At 40.0% G+C, this 19,253-nt stretch overlaps 1 protein-coding gene across 15 annotated transcripts in view; it reads left to right on the top strand.

Annotated features, from left to right (window-relative positions):
* The window catches only part of LOC140187597 (general transcription factor II-I-like), a 143,808-nt gene that overhangs the window by 117,230 nt on the left and 7,325 nt on the right, over positions 1-19,253 (top strand). For 13 of the 15 annotated variants that reach the window (XM_072243071.1, XM_072243061.1, XM_072243068.1 and 10 more), the window contains 9 exons: positions 50-115; positions 3,148-3,331; positions 6,076-6,125; positions 6,379-6,459; positions 7,455-7,532; positions 12,027-12,110; positions 12,229-12,412; positions 12,861-12,889; positions 13,016-13,150. In XM_072243071.1, coding sequence (XP_072099172.1) covers positions 50-115; positions 3,148-3,331; positions 6,076-6,125; positions 6,379-6,459; positions 7,455-7,532; positions 12,027-12,110; positions 12,229-12,412; positions 12,861-12,889; positions 13,016-13,150 — 891 coding nt within the window. Of the gene's footprint in view, positions 1-49; positions 116-3,147; positions 3,332-6,075; positions 6,126-6,378; positions 6,460-7,454; positions 7,533-12,026; positions 12,111-12,228; positions 12,413-12,860; positions 12,890-13,015; positions 13,151-13,849; positions 13,929-19,253 lie in introns of those variants that run through there. The other 2 variants (XM_072243065.1, XM_072243070.1) reach the window with 2 other exon arrangements.

The raw sequence follows: 19,253 nt of genomic DNA on the forward strand, positions 1-19,253 counted from the left end.
TATATTTGTAGAGTCTAAAGATGTAATGAATTTGCTGCTTTCTTTATAGAACAGTGGAATGCCAAAATTACCGAGTTGAAACAACAAGTAGAGGCGCTTTTCAATGAAAAATGTGGTAAGTAATTGTTTGCTGAAAGGAAATTGACTTTGGAAAATACAATGCCCTAATTATAACCATAAAAGTTAACAATATTCTAAGCATTTATCTTGATGGAAAATTGTGCAATGTTTAAAAACTAGCATGATTCACAGAAACTATTGTTTGTTGATTATTGGACAAATAGTTTGGGCTGTTAAAGCTGCTTGCTTTAACAGTATACTGTGACAATACAGCCCGTACCTCAGGAAGATTACCACCCTCCCCGCATCACCATCGGTGAAGTAGAGCTGAAGACAATCCACCAGTTCTGCTACCTGGGGTGCACCATCTCGTCAGATGACGAGATTGACAACAGACTGGCAAAGGCAAACAGTGCATTCGGCAGGCTGTAGAAAAGAGTCTGGAACAACAAGCATTTGAAGAAAGAACAACAAGCATTTGAAGAAAGGCACAAAGATCAGCGTGTACAGAGCCGTTGTACTGACCACCCTCCTGTACGGCTCCGAATCGTGGGTTACCTACCATCACCACCTACGGCTCCTTGAGTGTTTCCACCAGTGCTGCCTCCACACCATCCTCAACATCCACTGGAGTGACTTCGTCACCAGCATCAAAGTCCTCGAACAGGCGGAGGTCACCAGCATCGAGGCCATGCTGTTGAAGACGCAGCTGCGCTGGGCAGGGCAGGGCAGGTCTCCAGGATGGAGGATCATTGCCTGCCCAAGATTGTGCAGTATGACAAACTCTCCACTGGCCACCGTGACAGAGGGGCACTGAAGAAGAGGTACAAGGACTCTCTGAAGAAATCCCTTGGTGGCTATTACATTGACCATCGCCAGTGGTCTAATCTAGACTCCGATCGCGAGGCCTGGCGACACACCATTCACCAGTCTGTTTCCTCCTTCGAGAACACACGCAAGGCTGGCATTGAGGACAAAAGGAGAAGGATGAAGAACAGTGACACAGCAGCACCAAACCCAGAACAGAATTTCCCTTGCAGCCGCTGTGGTCGGACCTGCCTGTCCCGTATTGGCCTCGCCAGCTGCCAGCGAGCCTGCATCAGATGTGGGCAGCCCCTTTCCTAAATCTTCGTTCGCGAAGCCAAGCCGTGAATGAATGAATAGTGTGACAATTAGACACATCATTCCTCTTTTGATCCTTTCAGCATTTAGGAATGTTATTTCCCTTTGGAATACCCTAGTTCAGTTTGTAAAAAAGATTCAGCCAACCTCAACTCCAATACCCACAGGATCTTTTCTTGCAATAGCTAGAGATGCACATTGCCACTTTTATTTTCTCTCTTCCTACCGTTCTGTCTAACATCCTCATGAAGGTAAAACATCACTTTACTTGTGGTACTTGTAATTTGTATGATGATCTATAATACATGGCAAAACTAAATTAAACCAGGTTTGAAAATTGATTTTTTGAGCATCTTTCATTCAATTTGCAAACTTCAAATCATTGCTACTATAATTCTGTGCTTTGTATCTCGGAGTCCTCAGTCGTTGGCCTAGGACACAGTTCCATTGAAAGTTAATGTAGATGTGAAACAGCACCTCACCTTCAATTTATTTATACAGGTTATATTATAATGGATTCATCAGCATGTTCAGTAATTTGATATTGATATTCTATCATTTTTAGCTCTTATTCACTTATTTTCTTAATTCATCTGATTATTTTGGTTAAGTCTGTTATTTAATGTTTCCAAGACTATTTCAACAAGAAGAGAAAGCTTTTGGAAAGGGTGACAACAAAGGGTGTAATAGAAGATTGTAGAAGCATAAACCAAATAACCTTGTGACATTGTGTCACTGAATAAAATGGAATAAGTGAAAGAGAAAAATAGATTATATTAGATTATGAAGACACGCAGTCCTCTTTTATTGTCATTTAGTAATGCATGCATTAAGAAATGATACATTATTTCCTCCGGTGTGATATCACAAAACACAGGACAGACCGAGACTGAAAAAACTAACAAAACCACATAATTATAACATATAGTTACAACAGTGCAACAATACCATAACTTGATGAAGAAGTCCATGAGCACAGTAAAAAGTTCAAAGTCTCTCAAATGTCCCACATCTCACGCAGACAGGAGAAGGAAGAAAAGCTCTCCCTGCCATGCCCGACCACAATCCGAATCTGAGTCATCGGAAAACTTCGATCCTCCCATCAGCTCTCCGACACCGAGTACTGAGCACCATCTCTGTCCAAGCAATTCGACCTCAGCCTCGGTCACCAGTAGCAGGCAAAGCCGGGGATTTTGAGGCCTTTCCTCCGGAAGATTCCCGACCGCGCAGTAACAACAGCAGCGAACTTGCGTTTCAGAAATTTCTCCAGATGTTCCTCTGTGCTTTCATGTCTATCTCCATCAAATCAGAATTGTCCACAGCCCCTATTTAACGGATACGATATCATTTTTCACCGGAGGGCTGCACACGCGCGGCGCGCTGCTCGCTCTCCTCCCTCCAACAGGATTTGATGGTGATTGGTTCCTGCAAACTGAGCTGGATATAGATCTGGATTTGGATTCTGGCTCAGAGAATCTGACCAAGTTTGACATGGTTCGCCTGGCCCCTGCACTCTGGCCTGGGTCCTGTGTGCTCCATGCACTTCTGTTGGGGCCACATTGTAACAGTGAAGTACCATGGCTAGATGGTTCTCTTAAGAAATTGTGGATTGTCTAGAGATGACTGGCCCCTTCCCAGAACAGCCAATTTATATTTCTAACAGAAAATTCCACACCATATGGGACTTCGGCAGACTTCACGTGCATCTGTTAACACTTTTATTTCACTCTGCACAATCTTTCATTTGCCTTTTACCTGTTCTCAGATATTTCTGTGTCTCTGCACCGAAGTGTTTTCTGCCTTTTCCCAATTCTGACAAATGGACAATGAGATAAAACACTCATCTCTATCAATGTATCCGGAGTGTATTACCAGCATTTAACTTTTTTAAGCTGTTATCTACGAAGTCTTCCTTTTGCTAAATATGCTGCCAAATCCTTCTAGTAATATGTTCTTCTCTTGCAGGTGAAGCATTGGGGGTTTCAGAGCCAGTGAGAGTGCCTTATGCACTGTTTGAATCACATCCTGAGGATTTCTATATTGAAGGTTTGCCAGATGGTGTGCCTTTTAGAAGACCATCAACCTTTGGAATTCCTAGATTGGAAAAGATACTCCGAGCAAAGGCAAAGATCAAATTTATAATTAAAAAGTAAGCTTGCATTTACTATTTTACAAATTGATTTGAAATAAAATGTCTCATAATAAATACTTCCAAGTGAGGTCAGATTGAGTTACTTCATAAGACTGATATAACTATGGCAGCCTGTTTTTATTCTACAGTACAATTCAAAATTAGTTCTTAAAAATGCAAGATTCTGTAGCACTGTGGCAAAGTACTACCTGTCAGATTTCTGTTAAACATGTCAATTTGTTTTTTTCATCCCTACATGGTTGGAAGCAATCCTGGTATTTGTAAGAAAAATAGGTTGCAGGGAAAACAAATGGGGAATTTGGTTTATTCCAAGAGTAGCAAAGACTTGCTAGGCTGAATGTCCTCCAGTGTTGTAACCAAAATGAAAAATAAATTTTCCACTACATGGCGGAGGTAAAAAATGATTGGGCTGGATTGTGGTTGACTTGGCTTGGTTCTGTGCGACCATCACATCTGCACTTCTGTTGCCCCACAACATGAATTAAGCTCGAGTCTGTGCTGCTGTTTTTATCCCACAAAAGCAAGAATTCAATAAAGCCAGAAGGAAGCTTTAGCAGACAGATCCCGGGACTGCCCTGATGACCTTCTAATATTTTGCCTTTTGAAATATTTCTATACCTCTGATAATCCCCAACATGTAAACTTTTTATAACACAATTTAAAAATTCATTTAACAAATTAAAATGAAACACTAACTATTAATCTTCACTTTTCCATTCAGGACGGGCATATCTAATAAAAGGTTAGCAGGCTGGATATGGAGTGTATCCATTCAGTCCCTTAGATCAGTATCTGACCTTGATCATATTTCTGCCTTCCAAACCTTTAGAAGGGTTTCGGCAGGCTGTGTACAGTGGCATGCAAAAGTTTGGGCACCCTGGTCAAAATTTCTGTTACTGTGAATATTTAAGTGAATAGAAGATGAACTGATCTTCAAAAGTTATAAAGTTAAAGGTAAAACATTCTTTTCAACATTTTAGGCAAGATTAGTGTATTATTTTTGTTTTGTACAATTTTAGAGTGGAAAAAAAAGGAAAGGAGCACCATGCAAAAGTTTGAGCACCCCAAGAGATTTGAGCTCTCAGATCTTAATTAGCTTGTTAGGGCTCTGGCTTGTTCACAGTCATTGTTAGGAAAGGCCAGGTGATGCAAATTTAAAAGCTTTATAAATACCCTGACTCCTCAAACCTTGTCCCAACAATCAGTAGCCATGGGCTCTTCTAAGCAGCTGCCTAGCACTCTGAAAATTAAAATGTTAAGCACGGGGGTGGATCGATCATGCTTTGGGCTTGTGTTGCAGTCAGTGGCACGGGAACATTTCACTGGTCGAGGGAAGAATGAATTCAATTAAATACCAGCATATTCTGGAAGCAAACATCACACTGTCTGTAAAAAAAAAAGCTGAAGATGAAAAGAGGATGGCTTCTTGAACAGGATAATGATCCTAAACTCACCTCAAAATCCACAATGGACTACCTCAAAAGGGGTAAGCTGAAGGTTTTGCCATGGCCCTCACAGTCCCCCAACCTAAACATCATCGAAAATCTGTGGGTAGACCTCAAAAGAGCAGTGCATGCAAGACAGCCTAAGAATCTCACAGAACTAGAAGCCTTTTGCAAAGAAAAATGGGTGAAAATCCCCCAAACAAGAATTTAAAGACTCTTAGCTGGCTACAGAAAGCATTTACAAGCTGTGATACTTGCCAAAGGGGGTGTTACTGAGTATTGACCATGCAGGGTGCCCAAACTTTTGCTTCGGGCCCTTTTTCTTTCTTGTTATTTTGAAACTGTAAAAGGTGGAAATAAAAAAAAGTAATCTTGCTTAAAATATTAAAGAAACGTGTCATCTTTAACTTTATGCCTTTTGGACATCAGGTCATCTTTTAATTGCTTAGCTATTCACAGTAACAGAAATTTTGACCAGGGTTGCCCAAACCTTTGCATGCCACTGTATCTAATTGGAAAAATTTACACTCTTATGAGTGAGGGGATAGTTAATTGGAAGAAATTATAGTCAAATGTTACATCATAATGGTGAAGGTAAATCGTTCTGGGCAGTGACCCAATCTACCTATATTTAAATGCCCTTGCTAAAATGAATGTTTAGTCCCTGAGGATCATGACAGTGAACAAAAGTTGATAGTTGAGGGAGAGGAGATTAATGGGTAAATGTAGGTATGAAAGACTAAGCACATTGTTAATAAACACGAGATTCTGCAGATGCTGGAAATCTTCAGCAACACACACACACAATGCTGTAGGAATCCAATAAGTCAGGCAGCCTTCTGAAGGGTCTTGGCTCGAAACTTCAACTGTTTGTTCCCCTTCATAGATGCTGCCTGACTTGCTGAGTTCCTCAATAAGATTACCTAGTTCGGCCATAAAATTGGATTAAGATAACTTTAAACTGTACAATTTTTCACTTCGAACAGCAATGATTATGTCTTCCAGGTAACTTGGCATCAATTAAAAGGACAAATTAATCTTGGAAAAGGGAAATTGAGATTTGTGATACGATTTTAGTGTTTTTGGGTAGGAAAGCTGAGATGTTTATGAACTAGAAGACCTTTTGAGAGAAGCAAGATTGATTATCATACAGAGGCCCTGGATGGAGCATGTTTAAACATCTACTGAGTCTTTTGTTGCTGATGGCTCTGGTCTTGTTACTTGATAGTTGATGTTGAGGCAAATTCTGATGTGTAATTTTACCTTAAAAGTTGTCTTACATTTTTTTCTCAATAGACCCGATATGTTTCAGACTGCATTACAGGAAGCCTCCAAACGGCCCCTGAGTGAGTAAACTATTAACTTGTATATTTTAGTACATCTGGTATGTAGGAGAGGCTAGACTTCAGTACTACATTAAGTTTTTCCAAGCATTCAGATGTCGTTCAGTCAAGGCTCCACCACATTTAACTAACTTTAAATGTCATGTAATAGAATATAAATTTTACTGTTAATCCTAATGGAGGCTGTTCTGCTAGAGGAACTTTTATTATCAGTCACTTGTAACTTTTCTTGAGCCGTGTGTTCCTCTCTAAACAGCAAGGTCGCAAACATCATCTGAGGAGAAAATACCTGAAGTGAAAAAGGCAGTGCCTGCTACTTTGGCTCCAACTGTTGCAGGTAAACCTTACCTCTATCTCCACCATATATTGAGCGTGAAATGTCTTTTTAATATGAAGTATTTTTTTCCTGCTATTTTACTTATTTTATTCATTTCTCAAAAACATCTACAATTTGCAATGCAGGATGTGTGGTTGTGAATATAGGCTTGGAGAGTGTGATATATTCAGTAGGTTTCAGCAGCTAATAGTTTCTATTAAAGTAAATCATAGAAAGGTTACAGCACATTCCACCTTGTCTGTGCTGCCTTCCTACCAGATCAGCTTAGTAATTCTAATCAGTTTAGAATGTAAAGAACAGCATAGCACAGGAACAGGCCGTTTGGCCCATAAGGCTGTGCTGAGCCAGTTAAAAGCAAATCAAAAACATCCAAACACTAATTCCTCCTACCTTCACAATGTCCTTATTCCTCTATCTTCCTTATGTCTATGTGCCTATCCAAAAGTCTCTTAAAAGCCTCTACCACCATACCAAGCAGCGCATTCCAGTTTATCAGTTCCTCTTGCTGCTCGCAGTGTTGCCAGGCTTTGTCATCTGCAAATTCAGAAGTTGTGGCTTGCATAATACATGCTAGGTTATTAATATAGATTAAAATAGAAGCAGTGATCTTGGGGAAGACCAGTATTTGCCTTCCAGTCAAAGAAAAAGAAAAACTCACCATGATTCAATTATTAACATCAACATTTTTCTTGGGGGAAATATCATTTCCGGTTATGCAAGGCACTGAGATAAGTTAAAATACAGTACTGGAATTACACTAGCCTATTGACCTGATGTACTGTACACTTAACTCGCTACTATTGCGGTGGGTAAAATAACCTGGTAGATAGTGATGCATATTTTGACTCCAACTCATGTGCTCGAGGATTATGCCACAAAAGGTTCAATTTTCCTAATAAGGATATTTTATATTTTAATTCTTTGCATATTTTATTTTTATTTTTAAATCGAAGATCAGATGGTGAAATAGACTCTTGAAATTTCTCATGATGCAGGTTTAGCAAATCGAGCTGGTGGGCTACCGACTGCAGCAGGTGTTGAAGACCTTAACATCATTCAAGTTACAGTCCCTGGTAGGACACATTTTTGTTTAAAGGACTGTACAGTTAGCTGTGGAATTTTTTCTGTCTCATTATAAGAAGGATATAAGAATATAAAAAGAGTAGACTTGGAGAAAATATGGACTTTTTTTGGCAGCCCAGGTGCAGTGGGTATGATTGTCAGAGCCCTACAGAAGTTGGGGGAAAGGTCAGTCTTCCTGGGCTGCGCAGGTGTGGGAAGAAGCTTAAATTCAGCTATAAATAAAGGGAAGGTAGGCTTAAGCAGAGCGGTCACTGCCATTAACAGGCTTCGGTGTGAACAGGCGGAGGCATAGTTAAGGAGAGGTAAGCCTTTTTTCAGGATGGAATGCTCTGCCTGTCAGATGTGGGAATTCAGGATACGACAGTTTCTCTGATGACTATATCTGTGGGAAGTGCACCTAACTTCAGTTGTTGGAGCTGGAGTTGGATGTATTTGGATCATTCGGGAGGCTGAAGATGTTACAGATGAGAATTTTGAAGAGGTGGTCACACCCAGCGTACAGGCTTCGGACAGTAGATGGGTGACCACCAGGTGAGGTAAGGGGATTAAGAAGTCTGTGCAAGCTTCCTTTGTGGCCATTTCTCTCAGCAACAAGTAAACCTGTTCTGATACTGTTGGGGGTGGGGAGATAATCTTTCAGTCATGGCAGCAGCAGCCAGGCTGGTGGCACTGTGGCCAGCTCTGAGGCTCAACAGGGAAAGGTAAAGTCAGACAATGTGTTAGTTAGGGGGACAGAAAGGAAATTCTGTGGCTGCAAAAGAAAGGATGGTATGTTGCCTTTGGGTGCTAGGGTCTAGGATGTTTCAGAGTAGCTGCAGGATATTCTCAAGGGGTAAGGGGAACAGCCAGAGGTTATGATGCATATTGGCACCAATGCCATAGGCAGATAAGGGGAAGAGGTCTTATGCAGTATATAGAGTTAGGGAAGAGGCTGAAGAGAAGGACCTCTGAGGTTGTAATCTCCAGATTACTCCCTGTGCCACAGGCTAATGCAGGTAGGAATGGGGTGATAGCACGGATGAAAGAGTGGCTGAGGAGATGATGCAGGGGACAGGATTTCAAGTTTTTGGATAATTGGAACTTGTTCTGGGGCAGGGGTGACCTGTACAAGAAGGACTGGTTAGAAGTGAACCGGACGGGAACCAATATTCTGGCCGGAAGGTTTGCAGATGATACTTTGGAGAGTTTAAACTAGTTTTGCAGGGGACTGGGAAGATCCTCAGTAAGGAAAGGATCAGAACAGAAGGTAGGTGTCAGGGGAAGTACTGAAAGGCAAAATCAAAATAACAGGTAAGTTGTGTCAGATAGTTTGAAGTGTATATGTTTTGATGCTAGGAGTAATATGGGTAAGGGTGATGAATCAGTACATGGAACTATGATGTTGGGGCCATTACTGCAAGTTTGGTTGAGTGAGGGGCAAGAATAGGTAATTAATGTGCCAAGCGTTCAAAGTTTTAGAAAAGATAGAGGAAGAGGTAAAAGGTGGGGGGAGTTGCATGATGAATCGGACAGTGTCATAGCTGCACTCGGGAGACATAATGGAGGGTCAGACACTGAGTCCATTTAGGTTGAACTCTGGAATAGGAAGGCTTCAATCACACTGATGGGATTGTACTACAGATCCATTAGTAGCTACTGGGACATTGAGGAACAGATATATAATCAGATTAAGGAAATGTGTAAAAATAATAGGTTGTTGACATGGGGAATTTCAACTTCTCTAATATAAACTGGGACCTTCTTAGTGCAAGGGGTTTAGATGGAGCAGAATTTGTTAAGTGTATCCAGGAAGGTTTCTTAAATCAATATGTGAGGGACTGTACTGGACCTGGTATTGGACCAGGTGACTGACCTTTCAGTGAATGATCAGTGACCACAAATCCTTAACTTTCAGGATAGCTAGAGATAACAATTTTAAATTGAAGTTGGGCAAATTACAAGGGCATTAGGAGGAACTAAGAAACGTTAATTGAGAACACCTTTTCTCTGGCAAGTCCACATGAGACATGTGGAGGGTGTTTAAAGATCAAATACTGAGAGTACAGGAAAGGTATGTTACTGTTAGAAGGAAGGATGGGGATGGATAGATAAGAGAATCTTGGATGTCTAGAGAGGTGATAAATTTAGTCAAGAAGAAAGAGGAAAATTATGTAAAACTTCAGAAGTTAAGATCAAATGAAGCTCATGAGGATTATAATGAAGCCAGAAAAGAGCTAAAGGGAATTAGGAAAGCCAGGAGTGGCCATGAAAATTCCTTGGCAAGTAGGATTAAGGTGAATTCCAAGGCGTTCTACACATACATCAAGAGCAAGCGGATAACTGGGGAGAGGGTGGCACTAGGCAAGGAAAAGGGGGGAACATTTGCTTGGACACGGAGAATGTGAGTGAGGTATTTAATGAGTACTTTGCTTCAGTATTTACCAAGGAAAAGGATATTGAGGACCAGGACATCAGTGCTGAGTGTAAAAATATGTTAGGGTGTTTTGCGGTCAAATAGGAGGAAATGTTGTGTCTCGTAATGAGTATTAAGGTGGTTAAGTCTCCAGGGCCTGATGGGATTTAGCCCAGGTTATGGAAACAGGCAAGAGACAAGATTGCTGGGCCCTTGACCAATATTTTCCTGTCCTCTCTAGCCACAGGCGAGGTCCTGGAGGATTGGCAAGTGGCTAATGTTGTACCTCTATTTAAGAAGGAAACAAGAGAAAACCCTGGGGACTAGAGAACAGTGAGTCTCACGTCAGTTGTAGGGAAATTGCTGGAGAAAATTCTTAAGAGAGAGGATATATGAGCATTTGGAAATCCATGGCTTAATTAGATATCTTTGTGCATGGCAGGTCATGACATAAACAGGTTTTGAAAGACATTGATGAAGGTAGGGCAGTGGATGCTGTCTGTATGGATTTTAGTAAGTCTTTTGATGAAGTCTCTCATGGGAGGCTAATCCAGAAGGTTAAGAAGCATGGGATGTGCGGCATTTTGGCTGATTGGATTCAGAATTGGCTTGCATGTAGAAGACGGAGGATAGTGCTTGAAGGGATTTATTTGAGCTGGAGGTCTATAATTCGTGGTGTTCCACAGGGATCTGTGCTGGGACCTCTGCTGTTTGTATCGTATATAAATACCTGTATGAAAATTTAGTTGGGTGGGTTAGTAAATTTGTGGATGATACCAAAATTGATGGAGTTGTGGATAAGTGTAGGAGACTGGCAAAGAATACAGCATGATATAGATCAGTTACAGATATAGGCAGAGAAATGGCAGATGGAGTTTAACTTAGATAAATGAGGTGTTGCAACTTGGTAGGAAAAATTGTTAAGGGAAAGATTCTTAACAGTGTTGCTGAGCAGAATATTTTGGAGTCCAAGTTCATAGCTCCTTGAAAGTGGATACACAGGCTGATAAGGTGGTTGAGAAGGCTAATGGAATGGTTGGCTTAGTTAGCTGAGGCTATGTTGCAACTTCATAAATCTCTGGTGAGGCCAAATCTGGAGTATTGCTTACGGTTCTGGTTGTCCTACCATAGGAAGGATGTTGAGGGTGCAGAAGAGGTTTACCAGGATGCTGCCTAGTTTAGTGGGCATGTGTTATCACGAGAGTCTGGATAAGCTTGGGATAGTGCCAGAGCCTGAGGGGAGATCTGATAATAGGTTTATAAGACTATGAGAGGCATAGGTACTCCCTGTTGACTCTGTTTCCCAGGGTTGAAATCTGTAATCTGGAATATGGTGCCTGCTGTGGTGGTAGAAGCACATACATTAGCAGCTACTAAGAGATGTTTGGATAGGCATTTGGATGGTGTAGGTAGGAGGGGTTAGTGTTAGGCTGTTTTTGATTTGATTTTTAGTTGGTTCGGCACAACCTTGTGGGCTGAATGTCACGTTCCTTTGCTGTACTGTTCTATGTTCTCTTACATTCAGTACATAATCATAAATGTCTGTGTTCAATTTCTGTTTTTCCAATCCTAATTTTAGTTAACAGATAGGACAAGTGTTTCTGCATGTGTGAACCCTAAGCAGACATTAACAGATTATGTCTGGGTTTAAAGAAAATCCTAAAGATTGTAATATTCCGGTGAATGTTAAAATGCAAACTTTTATAATGAAATTTACTGTCAGTTTTAATTGATTAATTGATCAAGATGCTCTGTGTAGTAGGGGAAGTAATCTTTTCATTTGAAGTGCATCTGCATAGGGGGTGTTGGAGGGGTGAAGATATAGTGGGTAAGATGGACAAAAACTTGTAGCTCAGAATTCCATTGGGGAGGGGGCTATTTCACTACAAGATTACACAGACAATGGTGAGGAGGACAGTTATGATTGTGAAAGAGAAGTTCATCAGAAAAGCATACCTGGAAATCATGGGCAAGATCTTGCTGAATGTAGAAGATGTATTTAAGGTGAAGAATAAAGTGGCAGGGATTTGGTTATTCTGTCTCTGTATTTGAAGAATGAGACCAAAGCTGAATGAGAATGTTTTTCTTTCAGAAGGTGAAAATGAAAAAGTGTCCAAGGTGGAAAAGGCTAGACAACTGAGAGAACAAGTAAATGACCTGTTCAGCAAGAAATTTGGTAATGTTTTGATATAAGTGTTTAAAAGTTGGTATCATTGCTTACATCATAATTAGATTAGATGCTGCTTTTTTAAAAAATACATAAAACTGACATTTAAAAGTAATCTTTATTATAGGTGAAGCAATTGGAATGAATTTTCCAGTAAAGGTCCCTTACAGAAAAATAACCACAAACCCTGGTTGCGTAATAGTTGATGGTATGCCTCCAGGAGTTCCATTTAAAGCACCCAGTTATCTTGAAATAAGTGGCATGAAAAAGATCTTGGAGTCTGCAAACTTCATCAAATTTACAGTTATAAGGTAATTCAGGATTTTTGCTGGAATATCTAAACAAAAATATTTCAAATGTAAAATGTCTATGCCATGCTTGCAGCGGGTAAATAGCAAAGGGAATAATGTTGGCAATTGACAGTAGTGATGAAAGGACAGTATGACGATGACCAAAAGTACATCGATGTGTGTACCACCTAAGAGTAGGGTGCAAATTGTGATTTTGGTTTATATTTATGGATAAGATACAGAATGTTTCCTTCGCAGACATTCCCTTCTCCCTTCCTTACCCTGCCCCCCCCCCCCAAAAAAAAACAAATCAAGCAAGGCTACACTTAGTGGCTTTAACATTGATTTGGGACCAGGACTAGACTCTCCTTGGGGCTTTAACATGCAGAATAATTTAAATCTTGAGGTAATTAAATACCTCAGGTGTTTTGCATATCATTAACAAAATACTTTTCCCTTCTGCTTACAGGCCTTTTCCAGGACTCCTGATTAATAATCGTAAGTGAGAACAAATCACGAATGAGATTACTTTGCATATTTGATATAACATACTTTTGCAAGTGAATGTAGATTTTGTACCTGAATGACCAGTGAAGTGATTTTGCTGTTTTCTTTGTTGTTTAGAGCTAGCTGAGCAAACTGTAGTAGAAACTCCAGCAGTGTCACCTGGAGCAGCAGCACCTGCATCCATTTTACCAACTGCCTCACTGGTACCCCCTCCAACACTTGTGCTACCAACTGCACCACCTACAGCACAAGGTAAATATACCATTTATTTCAGTGATTTAAATTAAAAATTACTTTCCAGAGTCACTTCAAGTTCTTTAACATCAACTACAGAAGATACAAGTATTATTGAAGGTTTTAAGGGCTTGTTTCTCAATCAAAACAAATGTTATGCATTGAACTGAAATTAACTGTGACACAACTTTACCATAAATATGTAGCTGTGATACAGTTGTACCTGATGTTCCGTTTCATATTTCATTGATTTGAAACAGGTTGTAATGACTCTGTGATTTGGCTTCGTATCTATAAATTATACTCATTTGCATTCCCAGTTAAATTTTCCCTTGTATCTATTTAAATTTTTTCTAATAATAGTATTTCTTCACTAATTTTGACGAATGGAGAAATGATTTATTTATCTCCCAGGCCTGTTTCAAATCTCAAGGGAATTCCTATCCTATATATTTTAAATATGTAGTTCAGTTTCCAATTTTGTTTCTCATTTGTTGCATCACAGTACATGTATTGCACATATTTATGATTATAAATGGTCTTAGTTACCGTTTGTGTTATATCTGATTTGCAGTACTGAAAGATACCAATTAAGGTTTTTCAGTCAGAAGTTAGTGCAGGAAGATAACACTTCTGCATCATTCTATCTTTTCTGATCAAACCAAATTGATTTTTATTCATGTGATTCATTAAATTGTTTGGTTTCTGTTCTACCAGATACATCTCAAATACAAGAACAGCCTAAAATAAAAGAAGAGCCAAACTCAACATGGTAGTAGGAACTCATAAGAGTGCAGTAAGTTTAGCTTTCAGTGGGCTTCGCAGCCAGCTCATTAAGCACTAATGGTTCCCGAATTCAATTAGTATATTTGGTAGGATTTTCTAGTGTGATCTATTTATCACTATAATTGTCATCTTTGTAAAATGGCCTGTTTTTCCCCCTCCACATGCTTTATTTTTTGTTTTATTAAATTGATCAAATTTTTAGAATAATATGGCTAAATTAAGTTGCCACTTATATTTTTACAGTGAACCTAGACTTGATCACGTATGGAAAATATGTACTGTAGGTTTTGCTGCAAACTATCAAAGTAAAATTTTATTTCCATTTTATTTCAAGTCTGCTTTTCCTGATGGAGGAATAAAATTAGTTGAATGATTCCCAGATTAACAGAACATTCAGTCGTGAAATGTTGTTTTATTTTCTTTGACCATTAAAACAAACATTGACATATAATCAAAGTATTGGATGGTCTACAATTAATTTTTTTAAATGGCAATTTATAGGCCTACAAAACAAGCTCTTATTTGACCTGTGGAGAATGTTTTAAAACCATGGAAAAAACACTATCTGGTGCTATGTTGGTGGGATACTGAAAACTGAGATTGTGTGCAGAGGTGAAAGTTGTATGATTGACGCATCTTTGACAACTGATTTTAAAAGCTGTGATAACTGTTGCTCTACCTTTGTTGTGTACCTTAAAATGAAAGATCATTTGTTCCAGTTTGAAAAATCAGACCTCACAACGACATCTATTCATGCTATCCTTTGGCCTTAACATTCATATACTTACAGATAAATTGCAGTGTTTCAATGGTAAACTGACTGTTTTTCTCCGGCACAAGTTAGTCAAATGACAAGTGCCCCTAAAGCCACCTCTAAAGTGAGCAGGGCAGAGGTAACATGTAATGCTTGACCCTGATTGGCTGGATCTGAATTGCTTATGTCTCATTGGTTAGTTTGAATTGGCCTTGTTCTGATTGGTCAATTTTTTTCTGGGCCACACCCTCTTTAAGAATGTGTGGTCCCAGACTGGAGCAAGCTCTGCCCTCTTAGAATCTACATTTAGGTCCCCCACATGCTCCATCTTTAGTGAATCCCTAATCTTTCCCTTGTAGGCATTCTTTTCCTTGCCAGGGATGTTGGCCTCATCAAACCTTAGTCTACATGAGCATGATAGGCAGTGTTCAGCGATCCCACCTGTTCTCAAGTTTCTGCACTAAGAATGAATAGACTATAAGACAATTAGACATAATTAGAATTAGGCCATTTGGTTCATTGAGTCTACTCCATCATTCAGTCATGGGTGAATGCTAACATTGCATTTGCATTCCTCACCACAGGCTCAACTTGCAAATTAACCATTAGGGAATTCTACATAAGGACTCCCAGATCCCATTGCACCTCAGTTTTTTGTATTTTCTTTTTCTGTCTCTTTTACCAGTCAACTTCCCAGGTCTTTACTTCATCCCTCCCCCTCCAGGTTTCACCTATCACCTTGTGTTTCTCTCCTTGCCCCACCTTTTAAATCTTTTCCTCTGGTTTTTTCTTCGCCAGTCTTGCCAAGGGTTTTGGCCAAAAATGTCGACTGTACTTTTTTCCATAGTTGCTGCCTGTCCTGAGTTCCTCCAGCATTTTGTATGTATTGCTATAGTTTCCTTCTGCTTCTCTCCTTTCTTGAAGAGTGGAGTGACATTTGCAATATTCCTGTCTTTTGGAACCATTCCAGAAACTAGTGATTCTTGAAGATCATTACTATTGCCTCCACAATCTCTTCAGCCACCTCTTTCAGAACTCTGGGGTCCAGGTGACTTTTTCTAACTTCAGACATTTCAGTTTCCCAAGACCCTTCTCTCTAGTTATGGTAGCTTCACACACTCCATGCTCCCTAGCACCTGGACCTTCCATCATACTGCTAGTGTCTTCCACAGAGAAGACTGATGCAAAATACTTGAGTTCGTCCGGTAACTTGTTGTCCCCCATTACTACCTCTCCAGCATCGTTTTCTAGCGGTCTGATAACCACTCTCACCTCTGTTTTACACTTTAGGTATCTGAAGAAACTTTTGTTATCCTCTGTAATATTATTGGCTAGCTTACTTTCACATTCCATCTTATCTTAATGATTTTTTGGTTGCCTTCTGTTTATTTTTAAAAGCTTCCCAATCCTCTTTCTTCCCACTAATTTTTGCTCTATTATATGCCCTCTCTTTGGCTTTCATGTTGGCTTTGACTTCTCTTGTTAGCTAGGGTTGTGTCATCTTTCTTTAATAATTCTTCTTTGGGATTATACATCCTGTGCCTTCCGAACTACTTCCAGAAATTCTAGCCATTGCTGCTCTGCTGTCATCTCTGCCAGCGTTCTTTTCCAATCAATTCTGGCAACTCCTCTCTTGCCTCTGTAATTCCCATACTGATACATCTGACTTTGGCTTCTCCTTTTCAGATTTCAGGGTGAGTTTGATCATATTATGATCACTTACCCTGTAGGGTTTGTTTTTACCTTAAGTTGTCTCATCAATTCGGGTTCATTGCACAATACCCAATCCAGACTAGCTGATCCTATAGTGGGCTCAACCATGAGCTGCTCTAAAAAGCTATCTCGTAGGCACTCTAGAAATTTCCCTCTCCTGTAATCCAACACCAACCTGATTTTCCCAATCTAACTGCATATTGAAGTCACCCTTGACTATTGTAACATTGCCCTAATGGCGTGAATTTTTATCTCCCATTGTAATTTGTAGGGCATATCTTTACTACTGTTTGGGGGTCTTTTTACCCTTGCAGTTCCTTAGCTCTATCCACAATGAGTCAATACCTTCTGACCCTATGTTACCTCTTTCTAATGATTTGATTTCATTTTTTACCAACAGAAACACATCCCCCCTCCACCTTCCTGCCTGTCCTTTCGATATAATGTGTATCCTTGGACATTAAGCTCCCAGTTATAATCTTTCAGCCTTGATTTATTGTCACCTACAACATCATACCTGCCGATTTGCAACTGTGCTGCAAATTCATCTGTCTTATTCCATATACAACACCTTCAGTCATGTACTCGCCCTTTTTGATTTTGTCTGCTTTTTACCTATCCTGTTGACATCAATTTTGCCCTGTCAGTGCCCTATCCTCACCACACATTGCCTTTGATTGTAAATCAGCGACCTCATCTTTAGCACTTGCCCTTTCTCCTTTTAGTTTGTTCTTACTAATCAATCCCAAGCACCGACTGGTCATTGGTCAAAGCTCTGTTACGCTGCTGCAACCTGCTCCTGTCTTTTATCCTCGGGCAGTGGACCTGATTGAAGTGCCCTCCTCTCCAAAATTCTGATGCCTGGCTTGGCTGCTGGTCAAAGCTCTATTAGGGAATCACTAGAGATGGAGCTTGTGGGGGCCTAAATGTAGGTTCCGAGAGTGTAGAGATAGCTCCAGTTTGGGACCACAGATATCTAAAGACGGTTTGGCCTAAAAAATTGACCAATCAGAACAAGGCCAATTCCTCATGGGTTAGCTTGAAGAGGCGATTCAGATCCAGCCAATCAGGATGTAGCATCAAGTCCCACCTATGCCCTGCTCACTTCCAAGAGGTTATATAAGGAGGTGTCGGTAGGGGCACTTGTCATTTGGCTAACGTGTCTGAGGAAGATGGTTGGCTTACTGTTGAAACATTGCAATTGGTATCTGTAAGTATGTGACTCTTAAGGCCAAAGGATAGTATAGATATATTTGATAACCAGTCACAAAGCTTCTGTAGTCACTCATAAAGACATCACACAATTGATTGTCAAAAAAAATCAGTATTTCTGATTTGTTTCTCTGCCAACTGACCTCCGAGGTGTCTTCAAATGTTTCTTTTGTAAGAAAATAGAAAATGTGGCTTTCTTTTACATAATCAAAGCATCTATTTTAATAATTAAACTTAAGTTAGAGATTGGTTAAAATAATTTTAGAGGTCTTAATGCCACTCAAATGAGGCCCATTTTAAGGAATTAAATGTTTCCACAGTGAGCTTCCTTCATGATTTAGATTCCATTAAAATGGAATGCAGTGTATTGATGCAATATTAGGAGATGGTAATTAGTTCATTTTCATTGGAGGTTTGTTGTTCCAGTTTCTCTTCTGCTATTTCAACTATTTTGTTGGCTTTAGCCATTTTTATTTAAAGTTCAAAGTAAAAGTTCAGCACAACATTATGGGCTGAGGGGCCTGTATTGTGCAGTAGGTTATCTATGTTTCTAAATTTTATTATCAAAGTACATATATGTTGCCATATACAACCCTGAGATTTATTTTCTTATGGGCATACTTAACAAATAGTGACTATAACAAAATCATTGAAAGACGTCCCAACTAGGGCATTCAGTCAGAGTGTATAAGACAACAAACTCTGCAAATGTAAATATAAATAAATAGGCAATAAATATCGAGAACATGAGATGATGGCTTTATGAAAGTGAGTTCATTGGTTGTGACAACATTTCAATGATGGGACAAATGAAGTTATCCTCTCTTGTTCAAGGGTCTGATAGTTGAGGGGTACAAACTCTTCCTGAATCTGATGGGGAGAGCCCTGAGGCTCTTGGACCTTCTTCTTGATGGCAGCAGCGAATGAGGGTGTGTCATAGAAACATAGAAAACCTACAGAACAATACAGGCCCTTTGGCCCACAATGCTGTGCCAAACATGTACTTACTTTAGAAATTACCCAGGGTTACCCATAGCCCTCTCTTTTTCTAAGCTCCACGTATCTATTCAGGGAGTCACTTAAAACAGCCTATTGTATCTGCCTCCACCACTGTCGCCAGCAGCCCATTCCATGCACTCACCACACTGCATAAAAAAGCTTGCCCCTGACATCTCCTTTATACCTACTTCCAAGCATCTTAAAACTGTGCCCATTTTAACCCTGAGAAAAAGCCTCTATCCACATGATCAATGACTCTCATCATCTTATACATCTCTATCAGGTCACCTCTCATCCTCCGCTGCTCCAAGGAAAAAAGGCCAAGTTCACTTAACTATTCTCATAAGGCATGCTCCCCAATCCAGGCAACATCCTTGTAAATCTTCTCTGCACCCTTTCTATAGTTTCCACATCCTTCCTGTAGTGAGGTGACCAGAACTGAGCACAGTACTCCAAGTGGGGTCTGCCCAGGGTCCTATATAGCTGTAACATTACCTCTCGGCTCTTAAACTCAGTCCCACGGTTGATGAAGGTCAATGCACCGTATGCTTTCTTAACCACAGAGTCAACCTGCGCAGCAGCTTTGAGTGTCCTATGGACTCGGTCCCCAAGATCCCTCTGATCCTCCACACTGCCATGAGTCTTACCATTAATACT

This window comes from Mobula birostris, chromosome 25 (assembly GCF_030028105.1).
Source record: "Mobula birostris isolate sMobBir1 chromosome 25, sMobBir1.hap1, whole genome shotgun sequence".
Lineage (NCBI taxonomy): Eukaryota > Metazoa > Chordata > Chondrichthyes > Myliobatiformes > Myliobatidae > Mobula > Mobula birostris.